The sequence below is a fragment of the Aptenodytes forsteri genome, unplaced genomic scaffold (genome assembly GCF_000699145.1).
Source record: "Aptenodytes forsteri isolate BGI_AS27 unplaced genomic scaffold, ASM69914v1 Scaffold61, whole genome shotgun sequence".
In the NCBI taxonomy this organism is placed as follows: Eukaryota; Metazoa; Chordata; class Aves; order Sphenisciformes; family Spheniscidae; genus Aptenodytes; species Aptenodytes forsteri.
The window spans coordinates 479354-495749 of NW_008794443.1; the positions used below are offsets into that span (position 1 = coordinate 479354).

At 47.8% G+C, this 16396-nt stretch overlaps 3 protein-coding genes across 3 annotated transcripts in view; 2 read left to right on the forward strand and 1 right to left on the reverse strand.

The window, feature by feature from the left end:
• The window catches only part of SPEN (spen family transcriptional repressor), a 67933-nt gene extending 53116 nt beyond the window's left edge, over window positions 1-14817 (forward strand). The window contains exons 10-15 of the mRNA XM_009289569.2: window positions 634-734; window positions 3171-11097; window positions 11675-12088; window positions 12989-13183; window positions 13706-13864; window positions 14609-14817. Of these exons, the coding sequence (XP_009287844.2) occupies window positions 634-734; window positions 3171-11097; window positions 11675-12088; window positions 12989-13183; window positions 13706-13864; window positions 14609-14740 (8928 nt within the window). The 3' untranslated portion in view covers window positions 14741-14817. The remainder of the gene's footprint in view (window positions 1-633; window positions 735-3170; window positions 11098-11674; window positions 12089-12988; window positions 13184-13705; window positions 13865-14608) is intronic.
• Window positions 14818-15055: 238 nt separating this feature from the next.
• LOC103907524 (histone H1, gonadal-like) lies at window positions 15056-15786 on the forward strand (the record flags this gene model as incomplete). Its single annotated transcript, XM_009289734.1, has 3 exons — window positions 15056-15184; window positions 15386-15451; window positions 15772-15786. Coding segments are annotated over 3 exons (210 nt in total), but the record flags the coding sequence as incomplete, so codon positions are not given.
• Window positions 15787-15791: 5 nt separating this feature from the next.
• Window positions 15792-16396, reverse strand: part of ZBTB17 (zinc finger and BTB domain containing 17) — a 13654-nt gene continuing 13049 nt past the window's right edge. Inside the window, exon 17 of the mRNA XM_009289735.2 lies at window positions 15792-15826. Within this exon, the coding sequence (XP_009288010.1) occupies window positions 15792-15826 (35 nt within the window). The remainder of the gene's footprint in view (window positions 15827-16396) is intronic.

The following is a 16396-nucleotide window of genomic DNA, read 5'->3' on the forward strand; positions in this document are numbered from 1 at the left end:
GAATGTTAAAAAAAAAAAAAAAAAAGGCATTGTGGAATACACGTAGTTAAATCCATTCTAATCCTTAATTTTTTGCACCAGCTATGCCATTAGCTTCTTAATATTGTTGCCCTTGGCTAGAAAACATCAACTCTTGAAGTAGCTAGAATAGGGAGCTGCAATTCAGGACGCTTGGTTCCTTTCCCATCCCTGCTGTTGCCTTGCTGTATAACCCCGAGCAAATAACGTGGAGTCTGAAATAGATTAATAATACTGACCTGCTGTAGCACTGCGTTGAGATGAAAGGGACTTTGGAACTGTAATTGGAGTCATAGTATTAAAAACGTCAATAATGTGTATTTTTCCTGCTGGTTTACGGAACAGAAACCTCTGGTCTGGCAGCTACAACAGCATACCCCAGTAAGGAGGTAGTTAGTTACGTAGCTCCACGCGGCTGCACTGAGTTAAGAGAGAAAGGTCTTTATTCCTGGGGATGCGTAGGGCCAGTCCTGAGAAGCGTGTGACTTTTTTTTGTTAAATATTATCATCCCCGTTTTCAGTTCTGCTCCCATCTCCAGGCTCTGCAGCAGACAGTGAAATGTTGTCAAAATGGATGTTTCCCTCACTGAACGTGATTTATCCTTTATTTTTCAGGTGGACTTCGCAAATCGAGAAAGTCAGTTGGCGTTTTATCATTCCATGGAGAAAACGGGTCAAGATATCAGAGACTTTTATGAAATGCTGGCAGAAAGAAGGCATGTGTCAATATCTTTATTAGTCTTTTACTTTTCCAGCATTGTCTTAAGTGCAATTAAACTTTCTTCAGGCCGTTATTATTAAACAAACACTTGGTTTTGTTCCTCTCAACTTTATCCTTCTTTTTAAAGTTTTATTAACAACATTTTAGCATATTTTTAATGTCTTTCACCTTTTCAATATTTTTTTCTTAAACAAATGTAGGTGGTCAGACTTAAGCTGTGCGGATGAAAGCAGACAGGATATCACACGTCTGAAGTGTAGTCGGTTACTGAAATTCATACTTAGGTGGAGTTTTCGGCTGTCCGCGTGCTCTATATATTTAGTATCCGGTTACTGTGATGGGTCACCAGGACACAGTTGTGAGTCACTCATCATTTCTTAGGAACGCAAAGAGTAGCTTATCTGTAATGCCTTCCCGTACCCTCAAGAGAAGTGTATATGTTAACGGGTGAATATGTAGTCCGATAAAATACTGCTGCTCATCTGCTGAGCAGAGAGTAAAATTTGGTCTTCCACCTACCCCTTTTCAACAGTTTAGTTCGTTAACTTTGATAAAATAACAAAATACGAGTGAGGCTGCAATTATTTTGTTTTTTTGCTATTTGACGTGAAAAATGCGTTCTGTGTTGATGTCCTTCTGCAGCATCTGTCATGACGGTGTCTGGCCATTTTGCACATGCTGCAGAGGCTTGTGTTCCCCCTGCACGGCCACTTATCTCTGCAGACCCTGGCTGAGAGCAGCCTGGCACAGAAGCGCTCCGCATTTTGTGCTTTTTTTCCTCCAGTGGCTGAATAAAACATCCGTGTTTTAGCACCTTCAGAAGCTGTCTTAATTGTTAGGGTTCTGGTTTACCTATGAATAAGCCCAGCGTGACGCTGATTGTACCTGTGCACTAGATAAATTCAGTGTGTTTTTGCAGCGAAATAGATTGGTCTAACATATTGCAAAATTGCCAGATTTAAAAGTGAAGAGGGAAATTGGCAATCAGGATTTGCATAATGGAAATAAATGTGTGCGTTCCCCAGTCCTTGCCAGATGTTGCGATGTGCCAGCAAGCAGTCAGTAATAATTTCCTCTGAACTACACCAAATTCAGAAAAGAGAAGTGCATTATTGGAGGTCTTCTAACGCACAGGAGTCAGTTGGGCTTGTCTTCGCCGTGAAATAATTCTGAGTAGAACACTGATTTCTGGAACAACATGATACTTGGGTACATGTTAGTCTTGTTTTTCCTTTTCTGTCATTATGCTCACACAGTCATTATGAGATACTTAGGAATAATGACTCACGGAGCGATCGAGTGAGCTCTGCAGTGAGTCTTGTAATTCTGCATCTTCTAGTCCTCCTCCGAGCTCCTCCTGGCAGTTGACGGTCCCTTGCAATGATGCTAAGATCTGCACTAACCAGGTTCTCTTAGGTTGTGGTAGTGGCCAGTCTAAATAGGACCCAAAGGGGAAAAAAAACCAAACCCCAAACAAAAACCATGATGATTTTTTTTAACTTCACAGCTGCCTTTCACAACGTTCCACTTCGCTTGCAGAATGAGGTTTTTGTCTTCCATGTTTTGTTTCTTTGTGTTCTTTTTCAATTTTGTACATTTCTTAAAATATGGGAGCTGTCAGCTTTTAACAAAACATAAACTGTGAAGCCAAATAAACGTATGTGAAATAGAGTATGCAAAACACTCTGTAATGGTGGAGAATTGGAGCACCGGCTCTATGCCACCCCTCTGCCAAGGGGGCATGTTCAGTGTTAGAAATGGCTTATTTTTGCCGTTTGGAGGTACTGAGATAATAATGCTAATTGCTTGACTTACTTTGCTGAATGCTTCCCATGAATTCACCTGCTCTCATAAACAACCTGATCTTTTTTGTTGACTTGGTCTGTAAATAGGCAACGTCAGCATGCCACATGCAGCGAAAGAGCTAATTTTGGAATTAAATGATCACTTACAGGGTTTAGCATTTTTAAAGAAACCTTATTACCACTTTACTGCTTAGTAATGAAGAGGTTCCAGCCTTGAGTTTTGACTTGACTCATGTCTTCAGAGGTAGGTTTCAGGTTCTTGAGATGGGGTGGCCTTCACCATGACAGACTGCGCGTGGGTGCACAGGTGCTGTGTAGGTTTTACCTTAATTTAATACAATATTTGAATTTGGCAAAAATGAAGCAGTGAGGGTGGTGAAAAGATACTTGGCAGAGCTGTCACGAGATGACCAATTAACTCGTACGGTATTTGGTAAGCTAACAAAGCGTTTAATCCACTGCGCACCGATTCATTGTTGTTAAATCTCTGTATGCAGCTGTGTACAGTTGCCTTGATGCGCGTATAAAGAAATGATCATAAAATGATTCCCCTGCATAGCAAAGAACATGGTAACTGCAGTACATTGGTTGAGAAGAAAGAATAACCTGTTTATTCTTATATTTAGCAGAGATGAAAGAAGAGGATCTTACGAATATGCCCCTGATCGTACTTACTACGAGACTGTTCGGACTCCAGGGACGTATCCTGAAGATCCTCGGCGAGAATACCCAGCTCGAGGCAGAGAATTTTATGCCGAGTGGGATCCCTACCAAGGAGACTACTATGACCCACGATACTACGACGACCCACGCGAGTACAGGGATTACAGGGGCGATCCATACGAGCAAGACATAAGGGAGTACAGTTACAGGCAACGGGAGAGAGAGAGGGAGAGGGAACGGTTCGAATCCGATCGGGACAGAGACCACGAACGGAGACCGATTGAACGGAGCCAGAGTCCCACGCACTCCAGGCGTCCGCAGAGCCCTGGAGCGTCTCCCTCGCAATCGGAAAGGCTGCAGAGCGATTCGGAGAGGAGGATTTACAGCAGGTCATCGGATCGCAGTGGCAGCTGCAGCTCTCTGTCTCCTCCACGATACGACAAGCTCGACAAAGCCCGTGTGGAACGTTATGCAAAAAACGAAAAAACAGAGAAGGAGCGTGCTTTCGACCAGGAGAGAGTCGACAAGGAGAAACGCTTGGTGAGAAAGGAAAAGCCGGAAAAATTAGAAAAGGAGAAAACCGATAAGCAAAAACGAAAAGCAAAAATCCATTCGCCCAGCTCTCAGTCTTCTGAAACAGATCAAGAGAATGAGAGAGAGCCCAGCCCTGAAAAACTGAAGGGCAATAGTAAACAAAGTAAAGAGAGAGGTGACAAAGAAGGGACAGCTAAAAACCGCCTGGAACTAATGCCCTGCGTCGTGTTGACCCGAGTAAAAGAAAAGGAAGGGAAAGTTATTGATCAGCCCGCTTTGGAGAAACTGAGAGCAAAGCTTGATAACGACACTATGAAGTCCCCGCTTCTTGAACAAAAAACACAGACATCTCAAGCTGAGCAAACCAAGTCTGATCAGTCTAAACTGGAACCTGTCAGAACCAAGGTACAAAAAGAGAAAGCCCTTGCCAGTCACGTAGAAGTGGTGGATAAGGAGGGAAAACTGAAACCCAAAAAGCACTTGAAGACAGAGCAAACTTCCGAGGGGGCCAACGCGGTAGATTTAGACAAGTTGGAGGCTCGTAAAAGACGTTTTGCTGATGCAAATCTGAAGCCTGACAGGCAAAAACTGGAAGTAAAAAGAAGCAGCCAGGATGAGGAAGATGCACGCACGGTTTTGAAGAAGCAGCTTGATGCAACGGCTTCGTCTAGAGAAGTGACAATGTTAAGGGAAGGAGAATTGGAGAGAAAACCCCTGAGGAAGGAGATGCTTAAAAGGGAATCTAAAAAACTCAAACTGGAAAGACTTATTCCTGTAACTAGTCCCAAAGAAATTCAGGAGACTCTTAATGTTGGTGGTATTGGCATGCGTCCCACCCTAGATCTGCAGGCGAGGCTAATGGAGGCAGCCGATGAACCAGTGGAAGTTCAGGAACTCTCTTCTAAAAAATTGAATCCAGTAAAACCCCAGCATAAACAGGTACAGCTACTAGACGACCAAGGAACAGAGAGAGAGGACGCAAGGAAGAATTACTCTGGTCTTCCTGAAGACACACCCGACCATAAACTTGGCCAAGAGAAACCTCAGTCAACTGATACAGAGGAGAAAATTGGCATTGACATCGACCACACGCAAAGCTACAGGAAACAAATGGAGCAAAGTCGCAGGTTAAAACAGCAGCTGGAAATGGAGATAGCGAAGTCTGAGAAGTTCGGCAGTCCAAAGAAAGACGTGGATGAATATGAAAGACGGAGCTTGGTCCACGAGGTGGGAAAACCTCCGCAAGATGTCACCGATGACTCTCCACCAAGTAAAAGGAAGAAGACTGACCAGTTTGACTTCGAAATTAGCACTAAAAGAGAAAGAAACTACAGAAGTTCTCGTCAGGTGAGCGAGGACTCTGAAAGGACGTCCTGTTCCCCTAGTATCAGACACTTCCCTTTCCATGAAGATGATGACACGCTCGATTCTCCGAGGCTAATGCCATTAAAGGAAACCAAAGAGTCACCTAAAATAGAAGAAAAGGGTCTTTCGTACTCCAACATGACTGTGAGGGAGGACTCGCTGAAATTTAATCCTTATGATTCCAGCAGAAGGGAGCAGATGGCAGAAATGGCTAAAATAAAACTATCCGTACTGAGTTCTGAAGATGACTCAAGTAGGTGGGAAACACAAGCGAAGCAGGAGCCTGGTAGAGTTGACATCAGCTTTCCAAGCAGCATCGTCAAAAGAGACAGCATACGCAAGCGGTCTGTCCGAGACCTGGAACCCGGGGAGGTGCCTTCTGATTCAGATGATGACGGTGAAAATAAGCCCCATTCCCCGAAAGCCTCGTCCTTGTTAGAGAGTTCCAGGTTGTCTTTTTTATTAAGGGACAGAGAAGAGAAGTTACGTGAAAGGGAGGAAAGACTGTCAAGTTCCTTAGAAAGAAACAAATTTTACTCTTTTGCGTTGGACAAGACAATCACACCAGACACAAAGGCCTTGCTTGAAAGAGCCAAATCTCTCTCTTCATCCAGAGAAGAAAACTGGTCCTTTCTAGATTGGGATTCAAGATTTGCTAGTTTTAGAAACAATAAAGACAAAGAGAAGGTTGACTCGGCTCCGAGACCTATTCCATCTTGGTATATGAAAAAGAAAAAAATCAGGACCGATTCAGAAGGTGGAAAACTGGATGATAAGAAAGAAGATCATAAAGAGGAGGAACAAGAGAGACAGGAACTGTTTGCTTCTCGGTTTTTGCACAGTTCAATCTTTGAACAGGACTCCAAGCGCCTGCAACATTTAGAGAGAAAAGACGATGATCTCGACTTCATGTCTGGTAGGCTGTATGGGAGACAGTCTTCCTCCGATGGGACTAACAGCACGGCTGATTTGGTGCAAGAACCGGTGGTTCTCTTCCACAGTAGATTTATTGAACTAACGCGAATGCAGCAGAAAGAAAAGGAGAAAGATCAGAAACCAAAAGAAGTGGAAAAACAGGAAGATAAAGAAAACCGGCCGAAAACACCAGAAACGGTTCCTGATAGTAAAGAACCAGAACATAAAGCTTCCTCGGTGGTTGGTCCCTCTTCGGTCGCTGTCCTACCACAGGAACCAGCACCGGTTGCTTCTGAGAAGGCGGCAAACGAAAAGGTAGTGGTAGAAACAGCTTCTGTCAAAGAAGAAAAACCGTCTGAACCTGCTTCCACGGCAGAGGAACAAAAACCTTTTCCTGAACTTGCTGCTCCTGTCAAAATCGAACCACCCGAGCAAACCGAACCCCCGCCAGTCGTAGAAGCTAGTAAAGAAGTTGTTGCTACAACCCTGGCACCGGAGGAAGACGCTGTGGCAACAGAACATCCTTCATACTTGGATACCAAGCCTCCTACTCCCGGAGCTTCGTTTTCCCAAGCAGATCCAGAACCTGAAGCTGCCCAGTTGATTCCACCTCCACCCAAGCTAGTTCAGAAGTCCGATGAGGCTGCCGAACCTAAAGAAGAAAATCCTCCGCCTTCTGCCAACGCTGATGCTAGTGCGAGTCAAAAGGTGGAGGCGGCTGCTGAGGTCCTGCCGCCCGTTTCTGACAATGATATGGAAGTCGAACCTCCAGTTGCTGTAAAAGATAAAAAGTCCTACAAGAGTAAACGCTCCAAGACTCCCGTGCAGTCGGCTACAGCTAACGTCACGGAAAAGCCTGTCACAAGGAAGAGTGAAAGAATTGACCGTGAAAAACTCAAAAGGTCGAGCTCTCCTCGTGGGGAGACGCAGAAGCTTTCCGAATTGAAAGTGGAGGCGGAGAAGGTGTCGAGGAATGCTGCTAAATCCCCTAGTTCTGCTGCAGAGCCGGAAAATGTGGAGCCAAGCTTGCCAATAGGCCGGACTAGGCGCAGAAACGTAAGGTCAGTCTACGCTACCACGGGGGACAATGAAGGCCCGTCTCCGGTGAAGGACTCCGTGGAGGTCACTAGATCCACCAGGAAGAGAGGGGAAAAGGAACCCCAGGAAACAGTGACAACTGTTCCTACGACCCCGAGGAGGGGAAGACCTCCGAAAACCCGCCGTAAGCCGGAGGAGGACATCTCTCCAATAAAGACAGAACCGGTACAGCAAGAGGCAGAGGAGGCTGAAACTAAAGATGCCGTGGAAGCTCCTAAGCCTGCAGAAGGTTGGAGGTCTCCTAGATCCCAGAAGCTAACACACAGTCACTCATCAGCTGCTACCAGCCAACAGGGGAAGAAAGGGAAGAACGAACCGAAAGCCGATACCTCAGCTGAATCTGAAGATGCTGCTGAAAGAAGCAGTCAGGAATCGAGCTTTGGTGACAACAGCAATAAAGCAAAAGCCACTGAGAAAGAGCCGGCAGCAAGCGAGCAGAAACGTGATAGGAAAGAACTGGATGCGGAGAAAAACCAGCTAGAAATCCCCACGATTGAGGTCACTGAGAAGAAGCCGGTGCCAGAAAAGGTTACGAAATCCAAAAGGGGAAGGTATAAAAATACCAAAACTGTTGTAGATAAAGCATCCGTGTGTCTGAAAAATGTAGAAATACGCCTCAACGTGGATGAAGTCAAGGGCGCCTTGCGGCCAACTGATGAGGAGGCAGAGCCAGTGGCGGTGTCGCCGGCCAAAATGAAAAGCCCCCCAAAAGAGGACATCTTGCCACCCCATTTTGCTAAGAATGAGGTAGAAGATTCATTCCCAGAAACGGAAAAAGAGGTGATGCGGGAACCAAAGCAGTCCCCCGAAGCTGCCCAGTTAGCAAAACAGATCGAACTCGAGCAGGCCGTGGAGAATATTGCAAAACTCACCGAAACTCCTCCGTCAATCGCTGCCTACAAAGAGCCGACGGCGGATGTGCCTGAAGTTCGTCAGGAGGAGGAAGGAGATAAACCCGCGCATCAGGCTAGTGAAACGGAGCTGGCAGCGGCCATCGGCTCCATCATCAATGATATTTCTGGGGAGACGGAAAGCTTTCCTGCACCCCCGACGTATCCCGCTGAATCGGAAGCTGAAATCCCCGCAGAGCCCTTGGTGTTACCATCGCCTCGGGAGGAGATGGAGCCTGAGACTGATCAAGCAGTGAATAATATCCTAGAAACGGAGGCTGCCGTCGAGCCCACGGTGCAGCCGGTTCCCAGCTCTGCCCCGTCAGCGGTAGAGACGGAGAGCAAGGAGGCCGAAGTCAGCTTCAGTGAATCTTCCAACTCTGCGCAGGAGGCTGAGACCTTGCAGGAGGCTGAAGTTGCTCGGAAGGAAAAGGGCCGTCAGAAAACCACGCGGCAGAGGCGCAAGAGGAGCACGGGCAGAAAGGGCGACGCCACTGAAGTCAATGCCTTCGAGCCGGAGAGGGTGCAGAGCAAGTCGCCCCCCGCCAACGAAGTAAAGACAAAACCCGAAGAAGCCTCAAAGGAGGAAAAACAAACTAAAACTGCGGCTCAGGCGTCCGTGGAGCCAAGCGCTTCCGACGCCAGCAAGGCTGCAGCTGCTGACGTTGTCGTGGCCGCGCACGAAGCCGTCGCTGAGAGCAGCACCTCTCCGAAAGCACCTGCTCCGGCTCCTCTGGACCTGGCCGCCCCACCGGTTCCCCTTGACGAGGGGAGTCAGAGCGGGTTCAAGATACGGTCACCCATGGAGAACGCGCCCATCACGCCACCGAGCGCCCCAAATGCAGCCCTTCCTGCCGTCCCTTCGGCAGCGGCCAAGCTGCCCACCCCGGTGCCTGCCACAATTGTCCCCCTCCACTCCGGCGCTGCCAAGATGCCAGAGTGGATGGTAAGGCACGAGGAACCCCGTACCCGTTCCACGCCCCCGCCCGCTCTCCCACCGGACACCAAGGCGTCAGATATCGATACAAACTCCAGCACTTTGAGGAAGATACTCATGGAGCCCAAGTACGTCTCGGCGACGAGCATAACCTCCACGCATGTGACGACGACGCACGCCGAGCCAGTGAGTGCGCCTCGTTTGGAGGAGGCACCCCTCCACCCTGCAGTAGAGGCCATAAAACCGGTTTCGGAGGAGAAGCCGGCAGTTCCCGTCACCAACGCCTTGGACCCACCGGTGGCTGAAGCGCCGGTGTTCAGTGAGAAGGAAAAGATAAGTACCGTGATTGCTCCCAAAGCTACTTCTGTTATAAGCAGGATGCCCCACAGCATGGAGCTGGAGGAGGCTCCGAGGATCACCTTGGTGAAGCAAGCTCCCCAAACCCAGACGTGTCTCGTCAACGCCCCCTCGCCAAAATTTAAGCAGAGGTCAAGCACAAATGATAACAGTAGGTTTCATCCGGGATCGATGTCTATTATTGAGGAGAGGCCTGTAGAGACTGGGTCCAGTCCGGGGCTGCGGGTGAATACCTCGGAAGGCGTAGTGCTTCTGAGTTACTCGGGGCAGAAGACGGAAGGCCCTCAGCGAATTAGTGCCAAGATCAGCCAGATTCCCCCAGCCAGTGCTGTTGACATAGAGTTTCAGCAGTCTGTATCCAAGTCTCAGATTAAACAGGAACCTATCACGCCATCTCAGCCGACGCCGAAAGGCTCCCAGACCTCGGCGGGCTACGGGACTGTTTCCACGCATTCTTCTTTGGTACTAGGAACACAACCTTACAATACGTCGCCCGTCATCTCCTCCGTTAAACAAGAGCGCACTGCGCTGGAGAAGTCCGACTCGTCCCACCTTTCTGTCCAGACTCCAGCGTCTCAGCCCGGTAAAGTCCTCACGCAGACTGTAAACACTCCACCCGTACTCGTTCACAACCAGATGGTTGTGAACAAAAAACTGTCCGATCCAGCTGCTCTGAAAGTGGAGACCAAGACTCTGCAACCCTCCAACTTGAGTCCTGGAGTTAGTCCTCACCACCCTTCCCTCTCTGGGAAAATGCATTCGGAAGCAAACCACGTCAGCTCGGGACCCAGCACCCCAACCGACCGGGCTATTTCCCACTTGGGGGTCACCAAACAGGAGCCACACTCACCGCGTACTAGCGGGCACTCGCCATCGCCGTTCCCCCGGGCTTGTCATCCTGGCAGTACCTCGTCTCCGGCTTTATCGAGCAGTACCCCAGTCATGCTGGCGCCGGGAATTCCCGTTCCTCAGTACATATCCAGCATGCATCCCGAGCAATCTGTTATCATGCCCCCTCACAGCGTAACACAGACTGTGTCCCTGGGCCATCTGTCCCAAGGCGAGGTGAGGATGAACACCCCTCCTCTCTCCGGCATCCCTTACGGCATCCGCCCAGAAGCGCTCCACTCCCCCAGAGCTGCTCTGCAGCCCCAGATAGAGATCAAACCTCAGCGATCCAGCACGCCCCAGCCAGCCCCAATACGAGACATAGTCATGCCTCCTCTGTCTTCTCAGCATGCCCCCGAGGAGGAGATGCACTACCACCACACCACGGTGTGCAGGGGACCAGCCCCCGTTCAGTCCGACGTGCTGGTGATGCAGCCGGATTACCGCATGCACCCCACGAGCATCAGGCTCGACCAGTACAACGTCCCCCGGGACGTGAGGATGATCATGCACCCGCACATGGCCGCCGTGGGCGAACACCACTCGGAAACGAGACAATCCCGAACGCCTGAAGGGGCTGTGAAAACTCCCCCCGTCAGTAAGACCCCGCAGCCCGGAAAAGAGACGCCAAAATCCTCTGAAGGCAAGATGGCACACTCTCCTCACAGCGAACCCCGGCTCCTCAGCGTCCCCTCCAGCAGCCAGCTGCCTGGACTGCCTTTGACGCAGCCGGTGGTGGTACCGCACGGGGTACAGATCATGCACCCCGCGGGGAGCTCCTTTCACGATTATCGGTCTGTGTATGGCGACATGAGGAATTACCATACGGCGGCACAGCTCGGGCATCCTCAGTTCCCGGGTGCCTCGCCGATCGGGTTGCCTTCCCGGAGCATGACCCCATCTCAGGTGAGAAATAAAACCCTTTCTTGTCCTACCTGACATCTGGAACGCTTTGAGCTAATTACAGCCCCGGTGCGGCTCTGCGTGGCCACAGGAGCTGAGTTTATCTCTCTGTGGTTAGTCTCCAAGCCCTACTTAAGTTCATAGCACAAGAGGAGCCAGTTTTGTTTGGGAAACGGGGCTTGAACGCTGCTTGGCATTAGAGGAAGCTAAAAAACCCCGTTTTATTAACTACTCTACAACTCAAACCTACCTACAGGTTTCTAGACGTAGAGGTGTCGGGGGGAGAATTGTCAGCATGGAGGTGGCGCGCGGGTCAGACATCCTCGGACGGATGGTGTGGCTAAAGATGGGCTTGGGGCAGGATTCAGGGGATGCGGTTTCAGCTCTCGGGTGTGAGAGGCTGGTGGAGTGGCTTTGGAAGGGGAGGCTGGTCTAGGCACAGCTGATGCTGTGGCATGGAGACACGGATTTCCCCACCAGCAATCTGATGGTGTCCTAGCAGCCTTATGGTTGAATGAACGAGTTCTGATACGCCCATGGCCTAAAATCTTTCCTTTTCCCCCTGCTGCCTGCTTCCCAGGGTCTACCGGAGGGCGAACACTCGCACCCCAGCCAGCCAGTACGCAGCAAGACTCCTCAGATCCCCCAGGATCCCAAGGGCCCGCCGGCAGCTGGGCCCGAACAGAGTCACCACCCCACTGTAAATAGGCATGCGGCACCGATAGACCCTCACGTCCACCTTCAGAGGGCACAAGCGGACACGGGCCAGACTTCCTACCCTTCGCCTGTTGCCATTTCGATGAAACAGGAGCTTCCGTCACCACACCAACCTCAGGCGGTTCCCAAGCAATCCATGTTCATCCCGACGACGTCGGGTCCTGGGGCTCCGCCGGGGCTGCCCCTCAATCGCCCTGAGCCCCAGTCCGCTCTCAAACAAGAGCCGTCTCCTCACCCCGTCTCGCAGAGACCTGTGGATATGGTTCAGCTTCTGACGGTAAGTACCGCTCCGTCGTCTCCTCCTGGCCGAGCAGCCTCGTGCTCCTCATCCGGGGAGAAATAATCAGGTTCTGTATAGCTTGTCTCACCTGTAGCACCAAAATCTGACCTCTCTTGCATCAAACGCTTCAGATGCGAAGGCGGCGATCGATCGTCTGTCTGCTTGCTGGGCTCTTTCTGTCCCCGGTGAATTTTAGCCGTGTTCACGTTTACATGGCATTTCCTAGGGTCTCGAGATAAGGTGCTGTTAATGCAGAGCAGCCCCTGTTTCTATCATGAGTGTTTCAAACAGCCTGCAGGCTCAGGGCAGGCAGCGCTGCATCATTTTTACAGTCAGCTATTTCTTGGGAAGGTTTTCTTCACGGGCAGGAAAGAGTGATGGTGTATTTAATTTAAAGAAAAAAACCACTCTCCCAAAGCCTAGAGACTGAGGAAGAGGAGGGAGATAGTGAGGAACAGGCGTTGACGAGGAACCGAGAGCTGCGTTCAGCGCCAAGTATTTCCCGTATAACCTTGAGCAACTCTCCTGCTGCTGCTGTTTCTCAATTCTCCCATTTGTAAAAGAGAAAATAGCGTTTGGTAACAGCCCCGCTCTGCCTCGCGCTGTGTGGGAGGCTGGAAGCTTGGGAAGTGCTCTGATGTTACGATGAAGGCAGCCACCCAGGCATCTTAGCCAGCTGGAAGGAAAAGGACTGAATTACTGATTTAGCAGGACCTAACCCAAGCCCGGACCGGCACGTACGAGGGGTGATGTTACATCTGTACCGAGTCCTTAAAGCAAAGCGGTGGTGTCTTAATTGCCCGTGAAAGTATCGGAGGCAAATGAGAAGCTCAGACGGGATTTAAGATCCCTCTGTCCTTCATTTGTGTTTAATACTACTTCTCCCTCTCTTTCCAGAAATACCCGATTGTCTGGCAGGGCCTTTTGGCTCTAAAAAACGACACGGCCGCTGTTCAGCTCCACTTCGTCTCCGGTAATAACGTCTTGGCGCACCGGTCCCTGCCGGCGCCGGAGGGAGGACCGCCGCTGAGAATCGCTCAGCGCATGCGACTGGAGGCTTCGCAGCTGGAGGGCGTCGCACGCAGAATGATGGTGAGGGGTCGGGACGGGGCGAGGATGCGTGTTTGGGAAGAGCTAATGTCCATGTGCTGAAAGCTGGGCTGTTCTTGCAAAAAAACCCACCGATTCTTGCGGAAGCCTCAGCTCTCGTTGCTTGTGTCACGTTATTTTGGGATTCTGGTAATAGCTGTGCGATTCCTTCGTCTCGGAGAGCCCGTAATACGGATTGCAAGTCACGAGCAGTAGGTATTACTCTGCATTCATAGAAAAGGGAATGGTGGAGTTGGGAAACCTTTGAAGTCACCCGTCCCTCAGCCCTGGGACAAATTCCTGCTGGCTCTGACACGTCTGAGTAAGGTGGAATTCAGGCAGCCGTGGAAATCGGTAGTTTTCAGTCCTTTTCACCGTCTCCTAGGCCGGCCGAGCTTTCAGCACGTCTTTTGTAACTTCGAAGGAGTTCAAAGAGAGGATTTTCCACTGCAGATGATGAATGTATGTCAAGAACGGGCCTGTTCCCAGCAAACATTTGACTGAATTACTGTATTTTCTTTCCAGGTGGAGAGCGATTACTGCCTGTTACTGGCCTTGCCTTGTGGCCGAGACCAGGAAGACGTAGTGAATCAGACTGAGTCGCTTAAGGCTGCGTTCATCAGCTACCTGCAGGCTAAGCAAGCTGCAGGAATCATCAACGTTCCCAACCCCGGCTCTAATCAGGTATTGGCAGGGAAAAAGCCCTGAAACGCCCGTAGATAAACTAAACCGATAGGTAATGGGGCCTACGGCCTTCCACCCCGGCTCTTCCCTTAGGATTGCAGTTGAGGTGCCTGTTTTTATTGTTGACATAAACACACGCCCCCTGTTTACCGTGCTGGCTCGTTACGTCACCGATACAATTGATGTAATTACTGAAGATGAACTGCAAAGCCGGAAAAAAAAACCCCAAACGTACGTTCACAGCCCTACATCTTTGGCTGAAAACAAACCAAACCCATTTTCCAGCTCTTCCTCTGCGTTGGAAGTAGAGCCCTCGTTTCTTCCACGTATCGTACCCTGGTTTTTCCGGGACACCTGGAGTTTTCTTGCTCTTCGCCGTTTGGGTTTGACGACGTGGAGCATTTATTCCAGATGCGTTGCTGCATCGAATCAAATCTAATCCGTTCCCTGGGTGTAAACAGCCCAGAATGAGCGGTCGGCACTCGGAGCAACCGCTGAAACGATAATTAATGGGAATTTTGTTTGTCTTTTGCAATAAAACCAGCCAGCTCTTACATCCCCGGTGTGGAAAAACTCCCCACCTTGGGAACCGCTCCTGCGGCTGCTGAACAGTCTCTCCTTTTTTATACAAGCGCGCCAGTTTACGAGCCTATAAAAAATCATCCGAATGTCCCATTTTAAAACATTTTAGGCCAGCCCTCGCTCCGGTTTGTCTCTCATCCGTGTTTCTTTTCCCCCTCGCAGCCTGCCTACGTTCTGCAGATCTTCCCACCCTGCGAATTTTCGGAAAGCCACCTGTCCCGCCTAGCCCCGGACCTCCTCGCCAGCATCTCCAACATCTCTCCTCACCTGATGATTGTCATCGCGTCGGTATGAGCTGTTTACCGGTTACTGACTTTTATTATTATTATTTTTTTTTTCCAAGGCCCTGCAGCAAAAAAAAAAAAAAAAAAAAAGCCCACAAAAACCACCAAAAAAAAAAAAATTAAAAAAAAAAAAAACCCCAAAAAAACCCCAAAAAAACCCCAAAAAAAAAAAAAAACCCCAAGAAAAACACCAAAAAAAAAAAACTTTAAAAAAAAAAAAAACCCCAAAAAACCACCAAAAAAAAAAAACTTTAAAAAAAAAAAAAACCCCAAAAAAAAAAAAAACCCCAAGAAAAACACCAAAAAAAAAAAACTTTAAAAAAAAAAAAAACCCCAAAAAACCACCAAAAAAAAAAAAATTAAAAAAAAAAAAAACCCCAAAAAAAAAAAAATTAAAAAAAAAAAAAACCCAAAAAAACCCACCAAAAAAAAAAAAATTAAAAAAAAAAAAAACCCAAAAAAACCCACCAAAAAAAAAAAACTTTAAAAAAAAAAAAAACCCAAAAAAACCCACCAAAAAAAAAAAAATTAAAAAAAAAAAAAACCCCAAGAAAAACACCAAAAAAAAAAAACTTTAAAAAAAAAAAAAACCCCAAAAAACCACCAAAAAAAAAAAACTTTAAAAAAAAAAAAAACCCCAAAAAACCACCAAAAAAAAAAAAAAAGCCCACAAAAACCACCAAAAAAAAAAAAAAAAGCCCAAAAAAACCACCAAAAAAAAAAAACTTTAAAAAAAAAAAAAACCCCAAGAAAAACACCAAAAAAAAAAAACTTTAAAAAAAAAAAAAACCCAAAAAAACCCACCAAAAAAAAAAAAAACCCAAAAAAACCCACCAAAAAAAAAAAACTTTAAAAAAAAAAAAAACCCCAAAAAACCACCAAAAAAAAAAAAATTTAAAATAAAAATAACTAAAAAGAGAGAGAGAAAGTAATGAAACAAGAAAATGCTGCCAGACTACCAGCCTCCTGCCCTAACCGGCCTCGATCAAACTGTTGCTGGGTAGCGGTTCCGCTACCTTGTATGTTTACATATTGCTTTAGCTTACGGACAACTGATGCACTCAGCAGGCGGACTGGTATTGGGTTTCTGTGCCTCCTTTTGGGGAAAAGATAAAGGATGGCTTATTTTTTTTAACAAAAAAAAAAGGAAAAAAATAAAAAAGAACCTGAACTGCCTTTGCACTAAATTAGTGACTCGGACCTTTGCACAGTTGGAGACACGCTGTGACGTTCTGGATGTCTTGACACACATTAACACGCGCCGTGGACTAAACGCAGGACCTGGGGACTTCTGCTGAAATTTGTGGGTCAAGGATCATTTCACACATTATCTTTTTTTATTTTATTTTATTGGTTGGTTGTTTTTTGTTTGTTTTTTTTTTGGTTTGTTTTGGTTTTGTTTTTTTTTTGTTTGTTTGGTTTTTTCTGGATGTGAACCTTCCTCTCCTCCACTTGCCCCTGCTGCAGCCGTCTTCTCTTCATCTGGGATGTACAGTTTACACTGACAAAAAAAAGAAAAAGAAAATACAAAACAAAAAAAAAAAAAACACAAAAGGGAGAGCTATTTTCCTTCCTGGTGGGATATGCAGAACTCAGTGGGTGTGTGTATATATAAATATATATATAATATATATAAATATATATAATACTGACTTTAAAAAAAAAA